The sequence below is a fragment of the Larimichthys crocea genome, chromosome XXII (genome assembly GCF_000972845.2).
Source record: "Larimichthys crocea isolate SSNF chromosome XXII, L_crocea_2.0, whole genome shotgun sequence".
Lineage (NCBI taxonomy): Eukaryota > Metazoa > Chordata > Actinopteri > Sciaenidae > Larimichthys > Larimichthys crocea.
In genome coordinates, this window is record NC_040032.1 from 16,217,924 (window position 1) to 16,244,209 (window position 26,286).

Genomic DNA, 26,286 nt, shown 5'->3' on the forward strand with positions numbered 1-26,286 from the left:
AGTTTAGCCCATTATTTAAAAGCAGCATGCTGCTATATACTGTAATATTGCTTCTGACATTTGTGAATCATATACCCATAAATGTCAGTATAGCATATAGTCTATGGTCACAACAGAATCATCTTAATTGTTTGCTTCCTTTGGCTGTTGTTCTCCCTTAATACTTAATTCTACGGCAACTGTGCTGCATTAAAGTCTCCTCAGTCAATTTTTAGAAAAAAGTTTTCTTTGCTTCTCATAATAATGGCAAAGCACATAAAACAACAGCTGGGATTGGGTCTGTGACAAATCATCTAGTAGTGAGTCATGAAAATGGCCACATTCGAGATTATTCGCAGTTTGTTTGTTTTTTTTTATGCATGTGTCCCATATGTCGGGTGATCGTCACAAATGTCTTCGAGTGCCAGTGAACGCATCATAGCCAGGCGTGCCGTGCGTCGTTGCTAAGTTGGAAAAAAAAAAAAACATGACGTCATCGCGTACAGCGGGACGTCTCGGAGAAGATAAACAAAAAAGGAAGGAAGCCTTCGGCCATACAATCGCGGCAAAAATCGGTTCAAATAATTTTTAGCTCCCGAGCTACGGTTAGCAGCTACATGTGCCGCTTTTACCGCTCGGATAAACGTTATTAGGCGTTCACAGTCATGGACGAGGCGATAGTGTTCCGTATGAGCGCGTTTTCGGAGCAAGGAGGGAGGAAATACATGGAGGATGTTGTCGAGATACGAATCGAGTACGAGCCGACGCCGACGCCTGTGGAAGATTATCCAAAGTCGCAGAGGCACGGAGGGCAGCTCAACGCGGAGGGTGAGCCCACCAAACAGACTGAAAACGAGGCACAGGACCGGGACCAGGACCGGGACGTCGCCGTCGAGTCTCGTCCCGTATCTGCGATGTGGGTAGAGAGTCTATCCAACGAGGACGGTGCGCCGCCGGCGTCGGACGCAAAAGTCGCAGAGCGCGTAGTCGACACCCGCAGATCCGTGGCGTTTTTCGCCGTGTTTGACGGTCACGGGGGTCGGGAAGCGGCGCACTTCGCCCGGGAGAATCTGTGGGATTTGTTGAAGAGGCAGCGGGGGTTCTGGTCCAAGGATCACGGAGAAGTGTGCGCGGCTCTTCGGAAAGGCTTCATCGCCTGTCACCATGCGATGTGGAAGGAGCTGCGTGAGTTTAACGCTGACTTGTTGTCATGTTTGTTACTGTCTGTGCTTTGTTGCTCATGATTCTAGCAATGAAACTGTCACATGAGGCGGCAGCAGCATCCTCAGCTGGTTTGATGATGATGATGATGATGATGATGTCCAATCCTCTGCTGACTGGCCCAGCCCATAATAACACAGCGAGCCAGTCATCTGACCACGACACAGCTCTCATCACAGTTGGCAACATATCTCTGATGGATGATTTCATCAAAGTAGTAAATACAAGTGGATTAAGCCTTATATAGAAACCCATACCAGGTCCAGAAGACATGAATAAATAGCTGTGAGGTCTGTGAATAATGTCAGAATCAGTATGCAATTCAAACATTATGTGCACATGCTCTGCAGTGCATCATGAATCTCTACAGAAAGGATGGTGACACTTTATTTGAATAGTCAGCCTGCAGATTCAATATTTGAGTTTAGTATTTGTAGCATTTGTCTGTAGAAGTTTAACAGGTTACCTTGAGAGTATAAGAGTATAACCATAACCGTCAATGGTTTCCTAACTTTTTTTTCCCCTAAGGAAGTCCTTTTCTACCATTGAGTGTGTGAGAATTTTTGCATAACAACTATAGAAATGAACAATTAACCCAAATACTGAAAACAATAATTGCAGGAAGTTTGTGTCATACGTGTAGTTTGGATGGATTTTGAGCAGATTATTGATTAATCTGAATATTGCAGCAGAGACCTCAGAAGTTTCCCTGATATATTTTTTTAGATCCATACAATAGGCTTCCATTGTTTTCTGTGATTTCTCTGTTACTCTGTGAATATAACTTGTGTTCAGGTCTCCTGCTGAGATATAAACCTACTGTGTTTATATATATTTATATTTTAAAAGTTGATAAAATAAAGAAGCCTTCACGATCACCTGTCAAGTTTAATGGGGGTCCGTCCGGACCTCCTGGTTGGGGAGCAGTGCCATAACTAATATTTATTTTTATTTTATTTTATTTGTGCCCCAATGTAGCCAAACATTAACCACAGTGATTTACCATCAAAACAGTTTTATTTGTGACCAGTTAAATTATTGAATCTCGACTAATGAGCTGTTTAAATGTATAAATCAGTCAAAGAACTACTAGAACTAATGTAAACAGACCCAAACTGGATTAAGAACCCGTCATTCATGGCTTTACAACACGGACGTGAGATCCGGAGATCAGATCACATCAATGCATCATGAAGTCAGGCCAGACTGACTAAAATAAGCCTGACTTATGTGGTCATTAGGCTCCGATGGCCAGCAGAATCTATCTTCATCAGTGGTGCTGCAAAGCGAGTCGTTTGGCTGACTCTGCAGCTGTCTTTGGGGGTCTAAACTTCTTTCGCATTTGCGTCGGGAACGAGTAAATGAATGTCACAGGTGTTGCTTTACTTTTAACTTCCTGTCGATGCTGCGAGAAGCTTCAAGTGTGTGTAGAGACAGAAAACACAGAACCAAACAGTTCCATGCGGTTGCTTTTAAGGTTATGGGTTTTATGACTTCTGAAGTAAAGCAGGTTCAAAAGTACATATTTGCCAGAGACTCGCTTGCAGGCTAGATTATGGTTGACATATTTGTTTACACATGTACGTTAACATAATTTGTTTTTGGTTGTCTTAAAGTTAAAGAAATGCTCTCTGACCTGCGTAGACATTATTAACATGTTTTTGCCAGATGGAAAGGCTTCCTAACGGTTTATATTTAAGCCTCTAGTGCACAGTGGAAATCACAAATAAAGATATTTCTACCATCAGTCTACCTTCTACCTGCCTCAGCGTACTCTCGCCAGTAATACTGTCTCTTACTTTTGTCTTAAACCTAAGAAACCATATTGTCTGTCACCAAAATCTAAAAAAACTTTGATATTCGATCACAGAGTAACATGAATTACTTCTTATTTTTCTTTTCTCCCTCACAGCGGAGTGGCCAAAGACTATTACTGGCCTGCCCAGTACATCGGGCACCACAGCCAGCGTGATTGTAATCCGCGGAGTCCACATGTATGTCGCTCATGTCGGGGATTCGGCGGTAGTGGTTGGAGTGAAAGAAAACGACTCTGATATCACGCTCCAGGCGCTCGAAGTAACACAAGACCACAAACCCGAACTCCCTAAAGAAAAAGAAAGGATTGAACGACTGGGTGGCAGGTGAGTTGAGTCGACAGGCGCCCATAGAAGACTTCTTCTGCGGAGCCGTGTTTCAAGATTGAATTATATTATAAGGTCGGCGGGGTAAATAACACATCACACGGAGGGCAGATGTGGCACTTGTTCCTTTCGACGTTTGTAACATTTTCTCTCAAGCTTAAAAAACATGCTGTGTTATTCTTGTCACTGTAGTGTAATGAAGAAGTCTGGGGTGAACCGCGTTGTGTGGAAGAGGCCCAGACTGACGCATAATGGCCCCGTGAGGAGGAGTACAGTCATAGACCAGATCCCGTTCCTGGCGGTGGCACGATCCCTCGGTAAAGATGACGCCCCTCTCTGTCGGGATTAGTGTCCATAAAATTATACTTTATATTGCTGATGAATATTTTTTATTCTTTTTAATTATTAATATGTTCTGCTCCGTTGACAGGGGATCTGTGGAGCTACGATTTCTATAGCGGGGAGTTTGTAGTTTCTCCAGAGCCCGATACCACCGTGATGACTCTTGACCCCAAACGTCATCGCTACATCATCCTCGGGAGTGACGGACTATGGAATATGATGCCACCCAAGAATGCAGTCAATATGTGTTATAGCCATGACAAAATGGTGGTAAGTAATCGTACAACTAAAAAATAATCATATATGTTTTTTAGATTTCAAATATTTACAATTTTGTCTTGATTTACACACTTGTCGGTGCATGGAAGCTGTAGAATTCACAGGGTTATATCAACAAGACTTTATAAAAAACGTTAATCTTTCTTCTCCCGGCGCTTCTTTTCACTTTCTAGGGACCAAAGGGAATGTCATGCGCCCGCCGGCTGGGATGCACAGCTCTGTTGTTTTGGAAAGAACGCATGCTCCGTGCAGACAACACAACAGTTATTGTCCTGGCCCTACAGGAGCGCGGAGGACCACCTATCCCTATGCATCGAGACGAGATTGTTGTCGACATGGCTACAGGAATTGACCATGTTCCATACCCAGGAACTACCTATAACACATGTGAGGTCCCAAAGGTCAGTGCCTCCACTTTGTTACATCCTCCTTTTGTAATGTTTCATATAAATCATATAACAAAATGACAGATATTTTCCAAATGCAGAGTTGGCCACTGCTGGGGAAACCTCAGCACCACTCTGACAGTGGAAATATATATATTCTTATATGTTTGTTGTTTGCTATTCACTGTATTGTCCTTTTATATATATATATATGTATATATTACAGTCCATTTTTATTGTCATTTTGTTCAATACTTTCACCAGTTTAAAATATGAAGGCTTTGTAGTCAACATGGCTGTTGACTTAAGGTCGTACCAGTTACAGTGGACTAATCGGTTTCAACGAATCACTCTTTGTTTTCGGGGCCAACAGGCGGAGCATGAGGATGACATGTTTTATGAAGAAGATGAGATATTTGGAGAAGAACATGAGGGATGGCCATGCCTGGAGTGGTAGTGAGGTGACTGCTCAGTTATAAAAATGTCTCAGCAACATGACCCGCCGATGATTTGATGTATCTTATTAGCCGAATAGCCAGGCTCGTCTGTTGAACCTGCCGGCAAAACGTTCAGTTGTTTGGGTAAGGTGACAACCGGTTAAACTTCTCTGCTTGGGAGCACTGGCCAGCTACAGTGGCATTGATATAAGAGAGATGTAGATCACTTTTTTTTTTTTTTTTTTTTACTAAAATAATTTACAAAAATGAGATAACCGATTTAAAAACCATCAAAACAGAGGATTAGCACCATCAGCCAGTAGAGGGCGACAGCAAATCTGTTTGCTTATTTAAAAAGCCAAATATCATATTCACCAGCGCCCAACAGAAAGCTTTATTATGTCCAGGTACAGTAGCTAATAGCTGATATTAGACTAAGAAACAATTTCACTGGTTTCTACCAAAGTCTAGAAGGCTTTAGTATGAAGACTACAGAAGCCTTTTCCATGACTCTTATAAGAGGAGATGGATTTACTCAGGAAGGGGAAGGAGAAGGTGACTTTGAAAGTCTATATTTACTGCCTACAATCCACATTCTCACCATTATCACTCATCTGTGTGTCTCATTTTCAACTTTAGATTGACGTATGACGAGTTGTGCTTCCGTTTTTCTTTTTTCTTTTTTTTACTTGCCATAGAACAGACAGAATTTAAGTCAGTTTAAAACTATGAATAATGGTGTATTATTTGTAGTAGTCATTTAATTAAATTCCCTTTTTAAAAAAAATCTGTTAATAAATTGTTGCATTTTCATTTCTGATTTGTTTTATTGCAGCAGAGCGATGCAGTGAGCGCTCTCTCCCCATTCAAAGACAGTTCCACAACTCTGGAGCAGGCACTCGGGCTGTACGAAGCAGCTTTCTGTGCCACCGCACAGCTCTTACCTGACGTTGACTCCGTGAGGGCCACGCTGGCCCCCCACGCAGACGGTTCCGTGAATGTTTTCGAAAAGCAAGACTCCACAACCCAAATGGACTCCGCCCCTCCGTTAAAAAGGTCTCGCCGTTCTCCGCACACTCCCCCCGAACTCAGAGGTCCTCAACGTCGACTCGGCCGGTCCAGCAACAAAAGCTTCCCCCACGTGACGCCTCATAGCAATGTACAAAGCGAACAAACCCGTCAAACACATGCTCAAAAGGGAGAGAGAAGCTCCTCCGAGGAACGCAGTATGCTACCACAGCACCACAACTCTGCCTTGTGCGTGTGCTGAATCTCCCAGAACCAGTTTTTGAAGCATAATCCGCATCGTGTATCAGGTTTGCCACAGGCCTATTCCTAGATGTATACTTTTTTATACAAAGTTTTTGTTTTTTGTAAATATGTGAAAAATTTTGAGATTGTAAATGTGTTAACTGTTTTTGACTTTTTTTTCTTCTCGCTCTTCTTCCTGCCCCCTACACCCCCCCCTTTCCCCTTTAAAATTTAAGCTTGACTTTAAATTAAAAAATTTAGATCCGTTAAGTCTACACAATCTATTTTCATACTTATACGTATGTATAGTATATCCAAAAGACCTATTTTAAAGAAGATGGATCACTACAATCTGAGATAAAGAATCGGTTCAGCAGAACTGTTGACACACACTATCTTCCAGTTTTAAATATTTATCAAATGAATGAACTATTTTAGATTTGTTTTTAGATGCTATAACATGCCCGTCTTTCCTCGGTTACCTCAGACTAGTTGTTTTGAATCTTTCCTCTTGGATAAAATGTGTTACCTGTGCAAAATAGTGGAAAGACAAGCAAATGGTCTGAGGTGATTTTTAAGTTTTATGTCTTTACCAGTGGTTAATTAAGTACTGTCATGATCACGCATAGCTTCTGAGGAGGTGTTAAAGGGTCAGTTCACCCAAATCAGAAAAAAAAACCATGAAATCGCACATGCCCTGGTTGGTATCTATCCGTTTAGTTACTGTAGATATGTGTGTTTTAATGAACTGAGCCTTTGATGGTACGTTTAATTATTTTTTCTTTGCTGGAGAGTCATATTGATCCATTCCAAGCATCTCCGTGTATGATTTAAATTACTGTTGCATGTTGTTTTAAAAACCTTGGGCCTATCTAGACGTGCATTTGTTTCAACGGTACAGTCAGAAGTGTACGTTGTCGGGTTATGGTCAAGATGTTTTTCCACAGGAAGGTGCTTTTGGAGTGTGCTTTGCCTTTTTGATTTTTTTGTTCAGTTAAAGTGTCTGCTAGGCACTAACACCTTTTTCAATAGGTCTTCCTCTTTGTTCTCATGTATTGTACCCTCTTGTGTGGTTTGCATCCATAACTTGTGTTTTAATCTGCACGTAAAACACCTCTATGGGTACGTAATGTCAAATACAGAAAGTTCCCGTTTCATGGAGTATAGTTCATTACAAAGTTCTAACTTGTGTTAATATGGCAGCTCGGGTACTGTTCTGGCTGAATCGTTTGCCTTCTTTTTACATTCAAAAGTGTCATGTTTGCCTTAGCACAAACAAAGTCCGAGGTGCTTTTCCACATGTTTAGGTGAGAATCTCGAGGATATGTCCGTGTAAGTATGGCTGTGGCCCAGCCTCAGCCGTTCATCATGTACCGATGTCATTTTACCATTCAGAGTGCAGCTTCTTGAACCTGCTCCTAAAACCTGGTCGATGTTTTTTTTAAGTTATATTACAGAGCAGTTTGTTGTTTCGTACAGTACGTCAATATGCAATAGAAGTTTGTACAGTACATTATTATGCAAAGTAACCTGGTTCATTTTCAGGAGTCTGGCATGCTCAGATCTACTCTGTATGTTGTGAAGTGTCCGGAGGTTATGGATGTTAATGAGCATGTGGTTCGTTTATGACTAATTACAATGCTTGGGGTCTGGCTTCATATACACTGCAGCCACTTTTCAGGACTAACTGTATACGTGACATGCTTTGAAAGTGACTGGATATACAATGTTTGTGTGTTGTAATAAAGTTCTCATTTTCCACTTGGTGTCGTCAGGCCTGTTGTGTGTCATCACTATGAGTTCAGTATTTTTCTGTTTCTTAAAGCAACACGTCGATCAGCTTTGTTAATAGTTAAACCTATATTCGTTTAAGGTGCACTGGCAGTTATGTTATTCTCCAGTAGATGGCGGTAATGTAAAGGGATTAAACAGTTGTGTCTCTACAGTAACTTAACATTTTGTTCATCTGAAAAGCTGATGCAAAAGATCTGCTCTGATCGCAAATGTTTTGCACTCGCTGGATCTCCATGACTATTTTTAAGAAGAACAAACTAAATGACTTTAAATGAAGGCTGCACATTCAGATTACTCTTTAATGGAGCCTTAGACTATTTAAATATAGCCACTTGAACAGGAAAAATGGTGAATGCAGAACATTACCAAGTATATGCAGTTTTGGCAACACTAATTGCTCTATCGATTTTCCACCTTCCTACAAATGCACATAACGAGCTCCTGAAGCACTCTAATGTCTCATGCAATCAGCTTAAGATTCACTCTCTCAGAAGAGAAGGATAGATTGAAAGAAATGAGACCCTGAACCCTTTTCCTGAAATAATTTGAGCTTGAAACCTTGACTCACACACTGTGCAGGTAAATGAAAAATATCCCTTGTCTTATGTGATTGTCTCTGTGACATACACTGTGCTTTAGGTTTCTTGTCCTTACCCGTGGCATTTTTTCTGAGACATTACAGACATCAGATCCATGATAGCAGTGTCTTGACTTGAATATTTTATTGACTGTCAGCCCCGACATCTGCTGACCTGCCTAACATGCAATGTTCCCCTCTTACTGCAGACAGTCTGTCATTGTACATCAGCCAGTGGAGCGTCACAGTGTACACCACCTCGCCCTCTACTCCCCCCCATCTTCATATTTCTTACAAATAAGCATGATCAAAGCAGACTAGACGGGACAATTCTAACACCCCTACATCCTTTTGCGCAGATTCAGGACAGTAATGGAAAAACAATTTCAGCTATTTAAATTAAAAAAATATATAAATATATCCCAAACTGTGCTCAGTTGTGATTTGTATGTTTGCTTCCAAAGCCTGTGCTGTGTTTGTCATGGTGTCTCTATAGCTGGTTTTCCATCCTTACTGTCATAATATGTCCCCCAGAAGACCCTGCATGAAGCTCATTCAGCAGAGTGATAGAACAACATGCAAAGCAGAGGCTTTGGGGAAACTCACAAAGTTAAACCAGACTAGTGGCTTTGTGAGGCACAGTGGTGCTTTGAGCTAAATCTTTCTGACATGCTTTTTGATAGTTTTATGTGTCAAAATGTGTCAACATTTGCTGATTAGCATTAGACACAGAACACACCTGAGGCTGTTGGGAATGTGATCGGTTTTGCAGGCATTTAGACAAATACAAATTTTACAGTTCACCTGGAGGAGGGGCGTAAATGTGTGCGCAGATCCTTCAGATAGTTGCTCAGGTATATGACAAATGTCAATATTGTCACCCACATGTTCTGACTGCTGCTCTCACTCTTTCTTCTGTCTCTATACAACAAACATGTACACGTAACTTCCAACTTTGCACCTCCCCTCAGGGTGTCCCATGAAATTATGATCATTAAATTAGACTTGCTCATCTGGCACAATCGCACTCTTAGTGTGGACAGGAGCACTGAGAGCTGGGACCGTAAGAGTGTCGCAGCCTTTGGTGGAGCGCTGCCTCACCCTTCTTTCCAGGTCTCCTGTCTCCTCCTGACAGTATGTGTAGTGTTTCAACAGGCCTTTAATGGCTTGCCCTCTGCCACTCTCGGGAGGCTCTGGAGTAAGTGCTATGAGGAGGAAGACTTCTCCAGATGATGGGACCTGACGTGCCCTCCTTTTTTTGCCCCTTGCTCTGACTCAAAGGAGGCAGCCAAGATCGTGATCACATACTATTTTCATCACAAAAAATTGTTGTTTTTTATGTTTCACTCTTGTCAAAGATTAGATTCTTTTCCAGATTATCCTTTTGTTATTATATCATAAATGTACCAATTGTAATAAAACGTTGCCTCTCTCGTTCTGTTCTGTGGCACTGGCCTGGTTTGTGGCCATGTTGCAAAGAATCAGAATGTCTGGTTATGCTCCTTAGCTGATCTTGAAGATAATCACTGAATAAGGGGATTTGAAGAGAAAAGATACTTTATTAATCCCTCAACGGCGAAATTCTTTTTTCAGTCAGTTTTATTTACATGCATTTTAACATACAGGTTTGGTGTCTTGTTCAAGGGCACCTCGGCAGTGCCCAGGAGGTGAGCTGGCACCTCTCCAGCTATCAGTCCGCCTTCCATATTTTCAGTCCAGCATGGACTTGACTGAACGGCCACCCTCTGGTTCCCAAGCCACAACACAATGGCTTCCCTTTGTGAGAGGTCATAAGATCCGGCCCGAACATTTATGAGTGCTGTGTCATCTCTGTTGTTGATCAGGGTCACATAGACCTTCACACTAGACTGGGCACAAACCCCTGATGTACACAGATCAAAAGAGTCACTCATTTGGATGGATAGCATGATCATCCTGAATACAGTCATCCACCAACCAAAACTTTCCCCAAGTCGATAATTTCTTCTTTTATTTTTTAAATTTCTGACATCATTACAGTGTAAAGTCTATGCGCGCAGGGGTGTCCAAACTGTTCCACAAAGGGCCGGTGTGGCTGCAGGTTTTCCTTCCAACCAAACAGCAGCACACCAGACTTGACTCATTTAATCAACTGATCTCAGTCTTCAGAGAGTTGATTGGTCAAACTGTGTGCTCTTGGTTGGTTGGAACAAAAACCTGCAGACACACCGGCTCTTTGTGGAACAGTTTGGACACCCCTAAAGGGAACTCGTGGGTGAGTCTGAGCAGTTGTGTTGTGCATATTCAGGGGCCACATAATCAGGAAATAAACTCTTTTGGCGCACAGATTTTTCTTATATCATTATTGGGATAATACTTACTAAAATACTACTTTAAAAAACAGTGTTATTATTTATTTAAAGATCTGTCCATAATTTTATACAATTTTGATATGAAATTCAAAATAAAGCAGAAAACTGCTGTAAAAAAAAGTTAGAGTTATTTTCTAAGAATTTGTGATTTATTAATTTTTTTACAGTGTTGTAGTAATGAATTTTGGGTTGCATTAACCCATTTGTGGCGGTGTTTTTAAAGTGCAGACTCCAGGCGTCTGGGATTCCAACCTAATCTAATGACAGAGAGACAGAGACACAACTAATCATAAAGAGAGGGCCAAGTCATTGTTCTTGCTGCAGGGACTATAAATATATAGCCCCAAATTCAATCAAGGCCTAATAGAGACGCCAGTCAATTCTAACCATCTTACAGCCTCATCAACTATCAGTGCAGTGGCACCAGCTCCAAAACGTCCAATGGCCTTAGAAAAAAAGCATCTTTTGTTCATTTAATAAAATTAAGAAATATTTTTGCTTCTTAAGCAAGTTAAACATTCGTCCCGGCAGACAGACATCTGATTTTGGAAATAAGCCTAATAGAGTTGACTCCCTGTTGAGACACTGTCGCACCACTATGACTTTGTTTGTTTACATTTATTGGATTTACGGGAAGACGTGTTTCCTACAAATTCATTTAGCAGGCTTTCAGAGGGGGACTGACAGTCTAACCGGCAACTGATGACTATGTGCGTGGCTCTCAAAGTTAGAAGCGCCTAGTATAAATGCTTTTAATATAGTAGCATTCAAGATGGCATGGCTTTCTCCCTTTTTTTTTTGGGGGGGGGGGGTTGTTTTTGGGCTAATACATCAACTTTTGAACCATGCGATACAAGTACATGCCAATTTAATTGAAATCTCTTTTGATCAGAACCTGTGCCACCTGTAGGTGTGATTGTTCTGTCTTATGTTCACTCTTGTACTTATCATAAAATGTATAACATATCATGAAATAAAAGGCTCTATCTATATATATATATATGCAAACTACACAGACAATGGGAAATATAAATGTTGAAATATTAGCTGTACTTTGGATTTGGACTATTCATAAGAACATACTGTGTTATGGCCATGAAACCAATTTAGGATTCTCAGTGGGACAAAAATGTTTTTGACAGAGAATAGAACAGACAATGTCTGACTCAGTACATCATTTGTAACAAAGATTTAGTCTTCTATCTTACGCGATACCACAGTTCTCTGGTTACTTTGCTGCATTAGATTTGCTATTAAATCATTTATGTCTTTCTTAGCATGCCACTCTTCTCCACTTTGTGTTGAGAAGTGTCAGAAATCCCATCAGAGAGACAGAGACAGTCAGCAGAAGGCTTTTGTACAGCTGCATTTGAACTCATCTCTGCCCTGCCTCACCTAAAAGTCATTATGGAACGTCATCTTTCAGTTCGTTGGGAACTGGAACTGCTGTGCATAACAATTTCTGTGTGTGTGCTTTTTCCCTGAAGCAGAAGGAACCATTCATAGCAAAATAAGCTTGCCTCCACGCCCCGAGGGCATCTGACAGCAGTGGATGGGACCTGAGAGGACAAGAGGGGTCCATAATACTCAATATTACATGACAGTCAGTGTAGCTTCGTGGGCACTGCAGCTCACTTTACAGAGAGAAGCTACAGTGTTACAGTCCCTGATTATGCTTTATATTTTTTGCAGCATTAATACATGTAACTGCTGTGGATTCTTTCAGACCTGCTTTATGACTTACATGATCTTAACAGGTGATACTTTTTTTTTTTACTTGCTATGTTCCCAAGATTCACTGAGGGGATGTTACCTGATCAACTGCTGACATGCAAATAGTGTCACTATCATTAGTGCTAGTTTTATTTATCAGTTTTATATTTTATTCATGTTACCTGCTACAAACATGTTATACTTAAATCTACATTAATCATTGCTTTTATAATTAGAATGGGTCAAATGACTGGGTGTTTGTTAGTGATGAAATTATCACCATGTTTTGTGTCTTTCAGCTCAACTCTCTAGAGTTAGGGTTAGAGTTTAGAGTTAGGGTTAGGGTGTGACAGAGACAGGGATGGACACACTTTTGTATATACCAACATACCACCTTTTCTCCAGTGAGGCAGTAGCTCAGTCTCGGGAACCAGTGGGTGGCCGGTTCAAGTCCAGTATGGACCAAAGTATGGAAGGTGGACTGGTAGTCTGAGAGGTGCCAGTTCACCTGATGGACACTGCTGAGGTGCCCTTGAGCAAGGTACAGAACCCCTAACTGCTGCCAGGGTGCCATACTGGGTGTCACGTAAAATGTGTAACTCATTAACATAATTTCAGCCTTTTACTGAGTAACCTGTCTTAGTTGGTGGTGGCACTGTGGGTGATACACACATTGTATCAGACCATGATAGCTGTGCCAAGGGAAATCCTCGATTTACTAAAAGAATGAAAACAGGCTTACATTCAATAAGACCACAGACACAGGTATCTAAAATTAGTGCCTGAACTTCTAATCTAAAGGATGAAGAGCTCAGTGACCTCAGAGTCGAAGTCCACAGGCCATTTGAGGTGATGTAGGTTGTGAATGGTTTATTTTCCATGGTCTTAAGGGAACTGAACCAATATTTTAGTCGACTTGTAAGTATTGCATCAAGGGATTTGTGTCTCATCAGACCGGGTATCTGTCCTCTAATGCCCCTACTTAACTTTGCTCCACAACTCCGGCTGGGGATTGATCATTGGTCACCTGGGACACCTCGGACAAGATTATCTGATGACGCTTTAGATTATAGCCCACATCACACAGTGTAATTACTCCAGAGTTACTGTGTAATCTTTAAATCTTTAATACTAATGCTGTACCAGTATCATATATACCAGTAAATATATGTAAATACTGGGGAAGATGTGAAGTTATGGAATAAGGGGGGGACAACAAAGAGCTATTTATTTTTTAACTCTTGGGTACCTGTTCTATGACATACATCCTTTTTGTCACCAGTGTTCCAAGACTGCAATCCGCCTTCAGACACATCCTGTTGCTAATTCTTGAGCTACTCTGCAAAAGGCTTTGCCAATGTCAATTGCTTAATAGTATTTGCTGTAAAATCTGGGTTGTGGGTATTTGTGTACGTTGTGACTGTTTTACTTACTGGCTCTGTGCAACTGGAGTATACTTTGCTTTGTGGTGGGTTGTGTCGAGTATGTGAAAGTGACGGTGTTAAAAGCAGCAAGACACACTGGCAGTGACAGAGGAAGCATTGGACAGCTCCCAGGCTTCAGCACGTCCTCCTGCCTTCACTCTCACCTTAATCCAAACTGAAAAGACAACACATTCTAGCAATACAAATTCAGTGACTTGAGAGCTGTCTCCATCGCCAGCAGGGAATTAGGAACGAGATGAGTCAACTGTTTCTTTTCACTTCTCCCCTCTGTGTTTTTGCATCTGCGAGCATCTCTGTGTGTTTGTCCACGTACCCCGATTTGGCACGAAACACAATGACGAAAAAGCAGCGAAGGACAAACAGCAGCGATGAAGATCAGACGCTGCTGTCTTATCAAATGTGTTCCTTTGTACAAGCATTTACTAAACACTAGATCCATCGGTGCACGATTCAAAAAGACTGGTGGAAAGTTTATATATCAGGTTTATATGTCTGGTCTCATCGCTCTGAAACATTTACAGTGACACATGACAGCTCAGCAAAAGAAAAGACAGCCTTAACAGTTAATTAGGACGATGACGATGAATATAAAATGAATAATACATTATAGTTACTATAACAGAAACTTCTATGTCTTCTAGAAGTGGCAGAAACACACATTGTTGTGAGACATCTAAGGTCCGTTTTCACCAAAATACCACCAATTTGATCAGCAAAAATCAAGTTATCACTGCAGATGATCTCTGTTTGAGAGTCTAAATGCTACACAGCAACCTTATCCTAACCTAATGCTATGATGTCGAGTTGATGGTCAGCCCAGAGGACCGATAATGGCGTCATTGTATGTGTTGACATAGAGAGTGTGTCCACATACTGCATGTATAATAATAGGGAGTCAGACCAAACTGATTTATGATTTCTAGTATCTGATTATTTTTTCCTTGACACACATTTTATATTAGATTAAAATATGTTGCCACTGAATTATGATGTTACGTTTTTCACACTGCTTAATCAGGTCAATGGGATTACTAATAAACCTGTGCGGTCACTGGGTATCTGGCAGGATAAAAATCCTCTCCTGTGGTTTACAATGATGACCCTCTGTGGCGTTATAATCCAGGATTCAGAGGCTTGATCGGAGTAAGAGTCTTAGCCTTATTGGACGTTAGGTGGATGTCTGGAACCCCATACACACTATAAATTTCTCACCAGGCCACCTAATCATTGTGCCACACAATTGCCTATGAAATCGCCTTAAAGAAAACTATGCCCAAGTCACAGTTTTTCAAGCATGCCCCCAGTTTGGAGAAGCAGAGTCTGGAGCCTGACACAAAACATATTCTGGCCACATTAAAAGTCTCAACTCTCAAATAAAATCAATATCCTTTTAAGTGTACGTTAAATCAAGAATATTTTCACTGATTTACCTTGCCATCCAACAGCCTTTTTCTTTGACACTACTCGTAGAACTCCCAGCTGCACTGTGTTACACAGCACATCAGCTGTTTGTATTGTCGCGGTTTGAGTTAGGAAGATCGGACTGAAATCAAACGTCCTGTTTCGAAAGATTTCAAAGATGGTGCTTGCTTGTGTGCTTGCAGTTGGGCTTATGCGTAAGAAAGTTCTACAGTTAAGGCAAAAGAAAAGCCTGTCTGTTCCCCAAACACTGAGAGTGTGCTGACTGCTGTCTACTGTGGGTGCATGGGTCGATACCTCATGCAACCCTACTGCATACCCAAGCTATCCCTATAATATATGTTTTCTCCAAATATCTGCAAGCATCTTGCTCTTTGTTTTAACAGGTAAATGCAAAGTGTAAAGCGTCAGTCTGAATGATTTTGTCCTATCCTTTGATGAAATAGTCAGTGACTTACTGTTAGTATATTGCTTGCCTCAGTTTACCAATAACAAAACATTCAATAATTGTGGGATAAATTAGTAGATTACTAAAAAAAAACCATTCACATGCCTGGACATAATCTGGTCTTAATCTGCCTAAAATCTGCTCCCTATGTGTGAGGTAAAAGGATTACTTTGAGTTCATGAGTTGTGGGGTATTAGTCATGGTACTGTGTCTCGTGAGCACGTTGACACCTAATTGAGAGATAAATGGATTAAGAGGTCAGCAGTGTTGTGTCTGAATCCATTTACTGTACTTGTTCTTGGAAAAGGAAAGTATCCCTAGAAAGCCTGAGGATTGTGAATAAAGACAGATGATGCCATCTGTATCTTTGCTTTGAGGTGTCTCGCTTACAAAAAGGTGGATGTGTGTGAATTTTACATGCAGCATTGTTTTAACAATGTTGACTGCTGATCTGATCGTTGAATCTAGAATCTAGGATGCAATTTTGCAAAAAATACATTCAGATAGATGCTAATAAAATGGTCATCACAGGTGGTCATTTTGCCCTGACCAAATGTAGATTAATCACCACATTATAAATGTATGTAGTTATAAATTAACTTTCATTATTTAATTTCATTCCAAAACAGGAAAATTAAGGAAATGTATTTTGTTCATAGCAGACAACAAAATCAACACATTTGCAGTAAGAAGATCATATTTAGTGCCATTCTTAAAAGTGTTGCTTGTCCACTGAAGCTTATTGCAAGTTACTACATTTACCATTTGCATTTTAGAAAGGAGAACTGTAATGTGCACTGACATAATTCAGAGAGACCAAGTGGAAGGTTAAGATCATCCTAGTTTCTCTCTTTTTTCCCCAAAACCTCTGGATCAGAACCTTCACCAGTTTAATGAAGTTGGGCATTTAACTATCAGGGCATGTGGAGATTGACTCATTTTGTAGCCAGCTTCAAGTTGCTGTTTGAGGAACTGCACTTTTTGGCACTGACACATTGGTTTCACTTCACAGCCACAGAGGTTACCACTCGATCTCCACTCACTGCCAAAGAAAAACTGTCTGAACCTCAAGAGCACCGCAAGCATTGATGGACCAAGAGTTAGACTTAGATTGGACTGGGCAAAGAGTCTGATACCCAGAGGAATTGTAGAAAAATGAAAAACAGAAAGAACTTGACAATCACAAGTTGTTTTCATTTTTTTAAAAGCACATCTTCCTCTTCAATTTGATACTAAATGCGTGGCATTCGTAGCTTTTAAATTCAACATTGTTTTCCGTGTCTTAAAACACTAGGGATGATTTTCAAATGGTGGATGATCCCACGTGCCAAAGTGAAATATACATCCAGTGGGACCACACTTACATCTTCTCTTGCCTTCTGTAATCCATGGTCTGATCTGTTGTCTGGATTGTAATTGTGGATTCATTGTAAGATCATTACAGAAAAGATCAACTTTAACCTTGTGATTTTTATGATTTCAGATTTTGGGACATTGATACCATGGGCGTCACAGGTTCAGGTCCTGGGAGCCTGGTAGATGGTCACTGGCTTGGTCTTTCAGCTTTGGTACAACTGTTGAATTAAATTAATGCACCATCACTCAGCTCTAAACCTTTGTAAGGTCTCTGATATGGTATAAATTGAGGCTCTGCATCTGCAGTCTACCACCAACTTGTAGACGCTCTATGAAGCTGTCCCCCAGATGACTTGAAGGCTTACTCAGGAGGCTAAGAGGGAATAATCAGCTCCACAGCACTCGGGCAATTAACCCATTATATATCACCCACACGCTGTAGTAGTATATAGTAGTATAGTGTAAAAACACGCAAAAATATGCAAAAATATAACATAAAACAAGAAAGATAAGTTCATCATCTTAACCTCTTTGTAATTATTAACAACGTTCACATTCCACTCAGCTGGAGGCCAGAAAGTACACCAAACTCCTTGCTCTGTTCGGGAAAGTGATACTATCATGAATCACTCCAGATAAACATAGACAGAAATTTTGTTATAATGCACATATAATTCAAATGAAATGTAAGCGGAGGCAGGAGGTCTGAATATCATTCCAGCACATTACAGGAAAAATACTCATAACTGAATACATAAATAAGCCTTTTTGTGGTAATGCAGCTCCCTGCTTTTGGAGTTGGACTAACCCCAGCATCCACATCTTACAACCAGGATAAACAGATCCATATGTTGTGTCTATTAAGTTACCAATATGATGTGATGATTAAAACAAGACACTACAAAGTCCAGACAACACTTGAGGTGACCGGTCCTTAGACCTCTCTGCTCGGCTTTAAGTCCACGCTTAAGTTATCTTCCTGTCCTCCTTCTCCCGTTTGTCATTTAAGAGCGCTCTCCAACCTTCAGATGTGATACGTACTTTACTGGCTTGCCCTTTGGATGACTTGCCAGGAACCCTCAGTGGCCTAACATTTTTCTGAATTTGTCCCAGGTGTGGAGCGGGACTGGAGAGGTTAAATTCATGCACCATCACTCAGATTGATTGCCTCCTTCCTGTTTCTGGCGCTTCTGGAGCTGCACCAGAGAAGACTCGTGGCATACAGTCCATCCTTCACAGTAGTGCTGAGTGAGGAAAAGCAGATCATTGCCACTCCCCTCTTCAACCCCAAACTTCTTGCAGTTGGACAGGCAACCTCAAAGCACACCATTTCTGTGAATATATACAGAAAGGAATGGAGAATGATGTCTTCCCAACCTTCTTCACTAAATAATGCTTCTCTGAACTCTTATGGCTTTGATTACAAGTTATTACCCTTCACTATCTTGGGAGCCATTCATCATTTGTGGGGACCTGTGAGATCACTTCCTATCTGGAGCCTTTCCTGTCTTGTAACTGTCAAGCAGCACTCCACTTCACCTTGTACTCATCAGCCCTCGGTACAAGGCGAAGAGAAAAACAGTGGTTTTCTTATTTTTTATCATTATTTCTAGTCTTTCCGAGGAGGAAAGGACTGATTAAAAGATAACATCATTCACCATTTTAATCAGTCCTTTCCTCCTCGGGAAGACTAGAGATAATCATAAAAAATGTTTTTCTGTGTCAAGTGATGGCACAGAATTTGTATATGTTACATTGAACTTCTTCACCAAAAGTACATTGAAAAGCAAAAATCTTGGAAATTGATGTATTATGCAAAATTCAGTCACAGTATGCAGTTGGTTTATTCTTTAATTATTGTTATTGTATGTTGGCCCATCCAGTTGACATAAGAAAGTTGTGAAGTGTGTGTGTAAGAGAGAAAAGAAACATGCTTTGTAACTTCTGCCAATTTATTTTATTTATTTTATTTTTTTTTTAGTATTTACAAATCCACTGTGTGTATGTGTTGCTGCAATATGAATAATAAACACTACATGGCCAATATTAAATAAATAAAATAAATAAATAGGATTTAAGCTCAGTGTCCAGTTGAGTTCACCTTTCCTCGTCGTCTCTCTTTGGGACCATCTGATTGACTTAGAGTTAGAGAGTTAGCCAACTTGTGTATGGACACAAAGGCCATTAACTGTCCACGGAAATGTACTATTATTTTTATTTCATTTTATCTGTCTGTCCTGTTGCATATTATACATGTACCTCTGTTTGATCTAGTAGACGTAGACCTATCTCATTTAAATTTGATTACAAGGGTACCAAGTAAATCTGAACTTCCTCTGAATTAACATTTGGCTTCTTTTTCTAAACTAAATCAAGACTGGATGAATTATTGAGACGCCGTGCATTCACCCCAAGTCAGTTTTAATGGTAGAGTGGTTTGCGGCAACAAGGGAGATTTAAAAAAAAAAATGCTAAACTGCCTCTATAAAAAATAAAAAAGACCCCTAAAAAGGCATTTGTTCAGGTCTTGTCATCCCTGAAGAGCCACACTGGCCGAAAACCTGAAGTCTTTCACCAGTGAAGTACTCCATTCATTTAGATCCTGGAGTCATTCTTACCTCTCCTGGTTTTCTCACTGCTCCAGAAAAGCTGAAGGAAGCAGTGGACTGAAGGCTGCACCCGAAAGAAAACTGGAGCAGGCAACTTGAGGATTTGGATAGTTGCCTAATGTGAAGTGACAGGAGAGAGGCTCGTAGTGGGACGCCGGCACTGGCGCCAAGACTGCATTAATTAACAAATTCATTGCATCCCAGCTTAATCAAGAACTATGGGTGTTTTCAAAAGACGCATGAACACATTTATTTTATCTTTTCCTTTTTGCCTTTACACAACAACAACAACAAAAATGTACGCACCACATCAGGCACAGTAAACAAGCAAAACTTTATATGGGCTTTATTATGGTGTTTTAAATGTTTAAGATTAGACCAGATTTAGGAAAAAATATTTGATTAAAGGCATCACTAACCTACATTACATAAATTCTGCCTGTCTCCTTATTGTCTGAGTGCTTAAAACCACGCCCAGCGCTCTGTAAGAGGTTCGGACAGTGAAATTCCCCTCGTTAGTTTGCCTTGTGCCGGAGAGAAGTCTCTCTGTCCTCACTCACTTGGTGCCATTGGAGCTTTCCTAACCAGCTTTACGCATGGTCCCAAAGCGCGCTGCCGTTTCCTTTTGGATCTATCCAAAGGACGCATTAAATGCCATCACGCTTGCCTTTGCACTAGTACCTGTAAACCTGTGTAAATTTGCCTCCTTTGAACTCTTGGCCATGATTCAAAACTCACAAACTCTTCTAAAGGTGTTTGCATTTCGGATTTAGACGCCCGCGCGCCTGCAGCAGCAAACGGGCTGAAAGACTTCATAGTATCAACCCTTTGAGATCGGATGTCCCGATGAGAGATCCAGTCGACACAGCGGCTGCCATGGCTTACCATCCTTTCCAAGCTCATCGAACAGGTGCCTTGCCCTTGTCATCTTTCCTTACCGCCGCTCAGCCTTCGTTTTACCCCGGGATGACTTTCCCAGAAGTCGCCTCTCTGTCTGAGCCTCTGTTTGAGCAGACACCCGCTGACGCGGGACTGCACGCAGCTCTGGGACGCCAACATCAGCCAGTAAACCTGCGGTCCGTGAAGAGCAACCTGCAGCCGGACGAGGAGGTGGATGATGACCCGAAAGTCACATTGGACTCCCAAAATTTATGGAGTGAATTTCACAAAAGGGGAACTGAGATGGTTATTACAAAATCGGGAAGGTAGGTAAACTGTAGTGTGCATATTCTTTTGCTCAGGGTTTATTTATTTATTTTGGCTCCTGGGGTCCAGTTAAATTCGTGCTTAGACATTTAAATATCATGTTTGTTTGTTTTTGTGTGAATCCTTTGCTACAGGAGGATGTTTCCGCCTTTCAAAGTGCGGGTAGATGGACTGGATGAAAAAGCAAAGTACATCCTGCTGATGGACATCGTCGCCGTTGATGACTGCCGTTTCAAGTTCCACAATTCCCGTTGGATGGTGGCTGGGAAGGCTGACCCGGAGATGCCAAAACGCATGTACATCCACCCGGACAGCCCATCCAAAGGAGAGCAATGGATGAGCAAGCCCGTCGCCTTTCATAAACTCAAACTCACAAATAATATTTCGGATAAGCATGGATTTGTAAGTATGAATCAATTACATTTTAAGCATCTAGGGTTATTATAGATGATATAATATATAGATATATATATTATATATTATATATATATATATATATATATATATATATATATATACACTCAGTGGTGTAAATATGAGTTTTACAGTGACCTTGTTAGGCTGCTTATCTCACTGTAGACTTCCTTTGTCTTTTATTTTAACAGACAATTTTGAATTCAATGCATAAATACCAACCCAGATTTCATATTGTGAGAGCCAACGACATAATGAAGCTTCCATACAGCACCTTCAGGACTTACGTTTTCCCTGAAACAGAGTTCATCGCTGTCACTGCCTATCAGAATGAAAAGGTAATCCTCACCCCTCCTCACACATCCTCTGTACCCACACACACACTTACAGCAGACCTAATTGTGTAAGTGCACAGGATACACTTGGCAACTTTGCAGGGATATAGATTTTATTTTTAGAGCAAAGCGTGAGTCTGGCACATTTTGACATGATTTAGGTCAACTTTAGGGTTATAAACTTGCTGATTTTTCCTTTTCCTCCATAAGATCACACAGCTAAAAATCGACAACAATCCCTTCGCCAAAGGATTCAGAGACACTGGGAATGGAAGACGAGAAAAGAGGTATAAGCTTTGCTACCATCGTGATATAAAAGGACTGGGTTGTGTACGGGTATTTACGCAGACCTAACCTCTATTTGTGATCCACAGGAATAAGCAGTTAACCATATCTTCGCTGAATGAGACCCAAAGCAAAATGGACCGGGACTGTGCTGATTCTGATGACTCATGTGAACAACCAAGTACAAGCGATCCATTTTATTCCCCTCGGGAGCTGAGCAGCCCACTGATGTCCACACCAACCGGCCAAGGTGTTTAACTTAACAGTCTTTCATCCCATTAAGCCTAAATGGCAAACAACCGGGTCCGTGATTATCACATTAGACTGCAGAAGTTGACAAAATGGGCCTTTTCTCACAGAAGACATTTGACTCGGCACAGCACGAAAAGCACGTGTTACTAATAAGATGAACAGTGGCTCCATTCTACTGAAGCATCCCAGTTGGTGTCAGCCATCATTTATGTTATTCTTTATCCCTGTGTTTTCTTGCCATGACGTGTCAAAATGTCTTCTGTGAAAAAGGCGGCAATGGAGGCGGCGTGTTCCGAGAATATGAGATGGGTGCTTCAAATAGATTGTCTGTAAAGAGTGCTAGCTTTTCCAAGGGTCACGGTGACAAGAAAAAACCATAAGCGCCCAGCACATTGGTGGGCAGATGATATGCAATTGAACCGCTTGAGTACTCGGATAACAGCAACGTGAACTATGCAAACACGGATTGACAGATCACAACCTCAATTTACTGTGTGACTCAATTTGACAAAACAAAAATGTTTGCTTTGATGAATCATCGGTTAGCTCCTGGAGCCTTACAGTCACACATGAAAACTCGTGTTGTTCATGCCTCGAGATGTTTGCGCAAAGTCATCTCTCACATGAATCTATCACAACTCAACTCTCAACAGTGATCTAATTTACTTTTAACTCCGAAAATATCTAATGAATGTAATTATTTTTCCCGCAGATGACAATTCAGATACTGACCTGCAAGATGAGGACATTGCTGAAACCAGCTCTTCCAGGACTGAACATCTGTCTACTTTGAGTCAGAAGAGCGAGAATACACTGTGGAACAAGTTTGCTGTCAGTCAGAGCAATGAAAATCAGGACACAGCAAAAGAAAGAACAATGTTTAGAACATCAGAGGATATGTGCCAACAGTTTCTTAAGCTTGGGGCACCTTTGTTGTTTCATCCTGGACAATTGTCAGTAAAACCACAGGCTTTTTCCACCACGGGTATGGGACATCTGTTTTCTTCTTTGCCTGGAGTAAATAACCTAGAAAATGGAGGCATTTCTTCTCAAAGCATCACCTCTCCATCTCCCTTCATGTTCCACCTCTCACAGCACGTGCTGACATCTCAGGTAGGTTTCAGCTGGCAGACTGCGTGCTAATATTACACATATTTAAATATGCTAGTGAACAGATTTCATAAGATGGGTGTTGACTGCAGAGAAAGTACTTAGAGAAATGATTACTGGTTATGTGTTTCTGCAGTGCAATCCTTAAATGATATGACCTGTTCTTACGGTCACACCAATATTCGATTCCAAACCAGCGGCCCTCAGTCCCAAGATGATTAAAAAAACAAAAACCTGATACACCATCAGACTTTTCCTCAGCTAAACTGCTCACAACTCACAGAGATACAAACTCTGACATGTATTTATACAAATAAATATAGTTGCACGTGAAGGGGTCAACTTCAGTTCAAATGATCTTGGCTCCCAAAGATAATTTGGCTCCCTGTGGCATATCATTTTCACTTGACCTACATTTTTGCCTCTTAGTTACTCATAGTTTCAATAGAAAACATGATGATAATGCGCATCAGCGTTAGTACATACGGAACTGTCATTTATATTTTATAAAGACCTTTGCAATCGATAGTGTAGAGAAGCACAAGTTGTACTACTTTTGTTACTTGATTGGATTAGCTTGGATTGGATTATCCACATTGACGTCATTTACTGACAACTTTTGCCTAAATCCACTACAAAATTAGTTTGAACTAAATCACAGATGCATCAATGCTATTAAAATTCATATTAATTGTGTTTTTATTTGTTGTTGGGTTTTTTTGTTTAATGCCACCATACTTATATTTATGTTTTGACAAATATATAAAGTCTGTAATTGAAATATGTATCAAGATCAGAAAATATGTGGTGTCATTTTAGGAAATCTAATTATTGTCATTATTATTTCTCTAGGGAATCTCACTGTCACCCTTTGGAGGATTGTTCTCCTATCCGTACCGCCACATGGCAGCACAAGCTGCAATTGCTCCAGCTCTCCCCACCTGTTCTGCAACCTCCACGCTGGCTAGAAACCACTGCCTCCACAGCTCTTGGCCTTGGTTGCGATTCAACCCTTATCAGATCCCGAAGTCTGTCACATCGAGCCAAAATCTGCTGACATCCAGATCGTTTGGCAGTTCAGACTCGCATTGTGAACTGTCCAAATCGAGGAGCAGAGAATCAAGTTCAGTGTCTGACAGTCACAGTCTCAAAAGCAAGTCCAAGCAGAAGACTGTTCCACCAAAGAACATTATCAAGGGTTCTATTAATGAGCTGCAAAACATATGTAATCTGGTGAAAGGACTTGATAAACCACCTCCTCCACAATAGACTCTCTTTTTTATCCCACGCCTGGTGGATACTGGGTAATGGACACACTGACAAATTCATGATGTTTCACATAATCACTCGAAAGAAATAGTCAAAAACTGCATGTTTTGCTGCTATTTAACTTATCACTGCCAAATCTGTGCTTACTGAAAGTTCTATATTAACAAAAATATCTTTTCAAGTCCTTTGGGGAAAACAAGCTATGCAAAACCCAAAGTGGAATGCCCCGTAAAAGCAATATTATGCTTTAAATATGAATAAAACACTTTTTTATTGCTTTATTCTGTACAATGAGGTGAATATTTGTTATTGTCTTTTTAGTTTTTTTCACACGTATAAAACATGACAAAGCCTTTTGAGACTGAATACTGTAAGTGATCACTGATGAACCTGCCATAGATGAGATGTGAGGAAAATATATACCACTTCACAGTTGATGTACCAAAGCTGCACTGTGGACTCGGAGAAAAAACTCAGGATTCTTCAGCACTTAAGAAAAAATATCCGCCAGGTTGTCTGCAAAATTATTCAGGTAAACTGCTATTGTGTTGTTGTTGTTGTTGTTGTTGTTTTTCACAATTTAAATAAAGCTGTTCACATTTCATACTGTTGTCTTAATATGTTTGTAATACATGTAATATTATTGTTGGTGTTCCATTGCACATTAAATAGGGATTCTGCCTGTCAGGAACAATTTAGCTATCAAATTGCCTCTGCGCTCTCAAAACTTGCCTTGTTCAACACTGTTGCTGTTATTTACAGCCTGAATCAAGATAAAGGTAGATTCTTGAGGACAGAAAGCTGACAAATAATGAAGCTCATGTTATACACAATCAACTATCAGTGTCAGCAAGGACACGTAGACGTCTGAAGATCTGGGCTGTCACTGGATCTAAGAGGTGGACTGATCAGGATTTGTCTTAGTGCTACGCATAATCCTTTAAATGAATTAAACTTCACGCCTTGTGGTTACTGTTTTCAGGACGGTCCAGGTTAATGTACTGTGCCTTCACCTGGGATGCCCTGGGATGGAAGTAATCTTGGCACTTCTACTCAGTCCTTCTCAAGGAACATATAATGGTCAAAACTGGCAATTAAAAAATGTGACACTAATATTTATCTTGCATTTTATTGTTGTGTATGCTTGTTGAAGCTTCACCATGGCAAGCTAAAAGCTGCACTATGCAACAGCTGCTGCCATGCCTTTGGCCAAAGGGAAAATGGATGAGCAATAAAGGTGAGTCTGCAGTCCTGTGCACTTCATTCCATATGCATGAGTGCACCTCGCTGCTCGCTTGAGTATTTCCCAAAACATCTCTGCTTGTGACAGCAAAGCTACATTTAAGTTTCTAATCCCTCTGGCCATACGTCTTCACAACATATTGACTCATATAATTGTTATGAAAAGGTTTTGAAAGATTTATTTAGAGACATCAATCACTAAATAGGCAAATTAATTAACTAAATGAATGAATAATAATCTAATCGAATAATGGAACAGATTGAAATGTTTAAAAGGCAGAGTTTAGCATTCTCTGCTGCCCTCAGGTCTTCAGGGAGGCTGTTCCACAGACATGGAGCGTAGTAATAAAACGATGCCTCTCTGTCGTCGTTTTTCTTCTGACTTTTGGGATAAGAAGACTAATAATTCTGACAGGAAGCAGAGA

The 26,286-nt window shown here is 40.7% G+C and overlaps 2 protein-coding genes across 4 annotated transcripts; both read left to right on the forward strand.

Moving 5' to 3' along the window:
- Positions 1 to 274: 274 nt before the first annotated feature.
- LOC104920027 (protein phosphatase 1D) lies at positions 275 to 7,797 on the forward strand. 3 transcript variants are annotated; one of them, XM_019259641.2, is made up of 7 exons: positions 275 to 1,164; positions 3,113 to 3,341; positions 3,534 to 3,658; positions 3,772 to 3,953; positions 4,136 to 4,363; positions 4,722 to 4,809; positions 5,624 to 5,750. In XM_019259641.2, the coding sequence occupies exons 1-6, from the start codon at positions 645 to 647 to the stop codon at positions 4,803 to 4,805; spliced, it is 1,368 nt and encodes a 455-aa protein (XP_019115186.1). In that variant the 5' UTR covers positions 275 to 644; the 3' UTR covers positions 4,806 to 4,809; positions 5,624 to 5,750. The 3 variants fall into 3 exon arrangements, with proteins under 3 accessions (XP_019115186.1, XP_010730483.2, XP_019115185.1); XM_010732181.3 differs by having other exon boundaries at positions 277 to 1,164; positions 5,621 to 5,755; XM_019259640.2 differs by lacking the exon at positions 4,722 to 4,809 and having other exon boundaries at positions 282 to 1,164; positions 5,621 to 7,797.
- Positions 7,798 to 19,151: 11,354 nt separating this feature from the next.
- LOC104920037 (T-box transcription factor TBX2b) lies at positions 19,152 to 26,100 on the forward strand. Its single transcript, XM_010732189.3, has 7 exons — positions 19,152 to 20,953; positions 21,089 to 21,356; positions 21,560 to 21,706; positions 21,914 to 21,990; positions 22,078 to 22,238; positions 22,953 to 23,353; positions 24,203 to 26,100. The coding sequence occupies exons 1-7, from the start codon at positions 20,595 to 20,597 to the stop codon at positions 24,617 to 24,619; spliced, it is 1,830 nt and encodes a 609-aa protein (XP_010730491.1). The 5' UTR covers positions 19,152 to 20,594; the 3' UTR covers positions 24,620 to 26,100.
- The last annotated feature ends 186 nt before the right edge of the window (positions 26,101 to 26,286 follow it).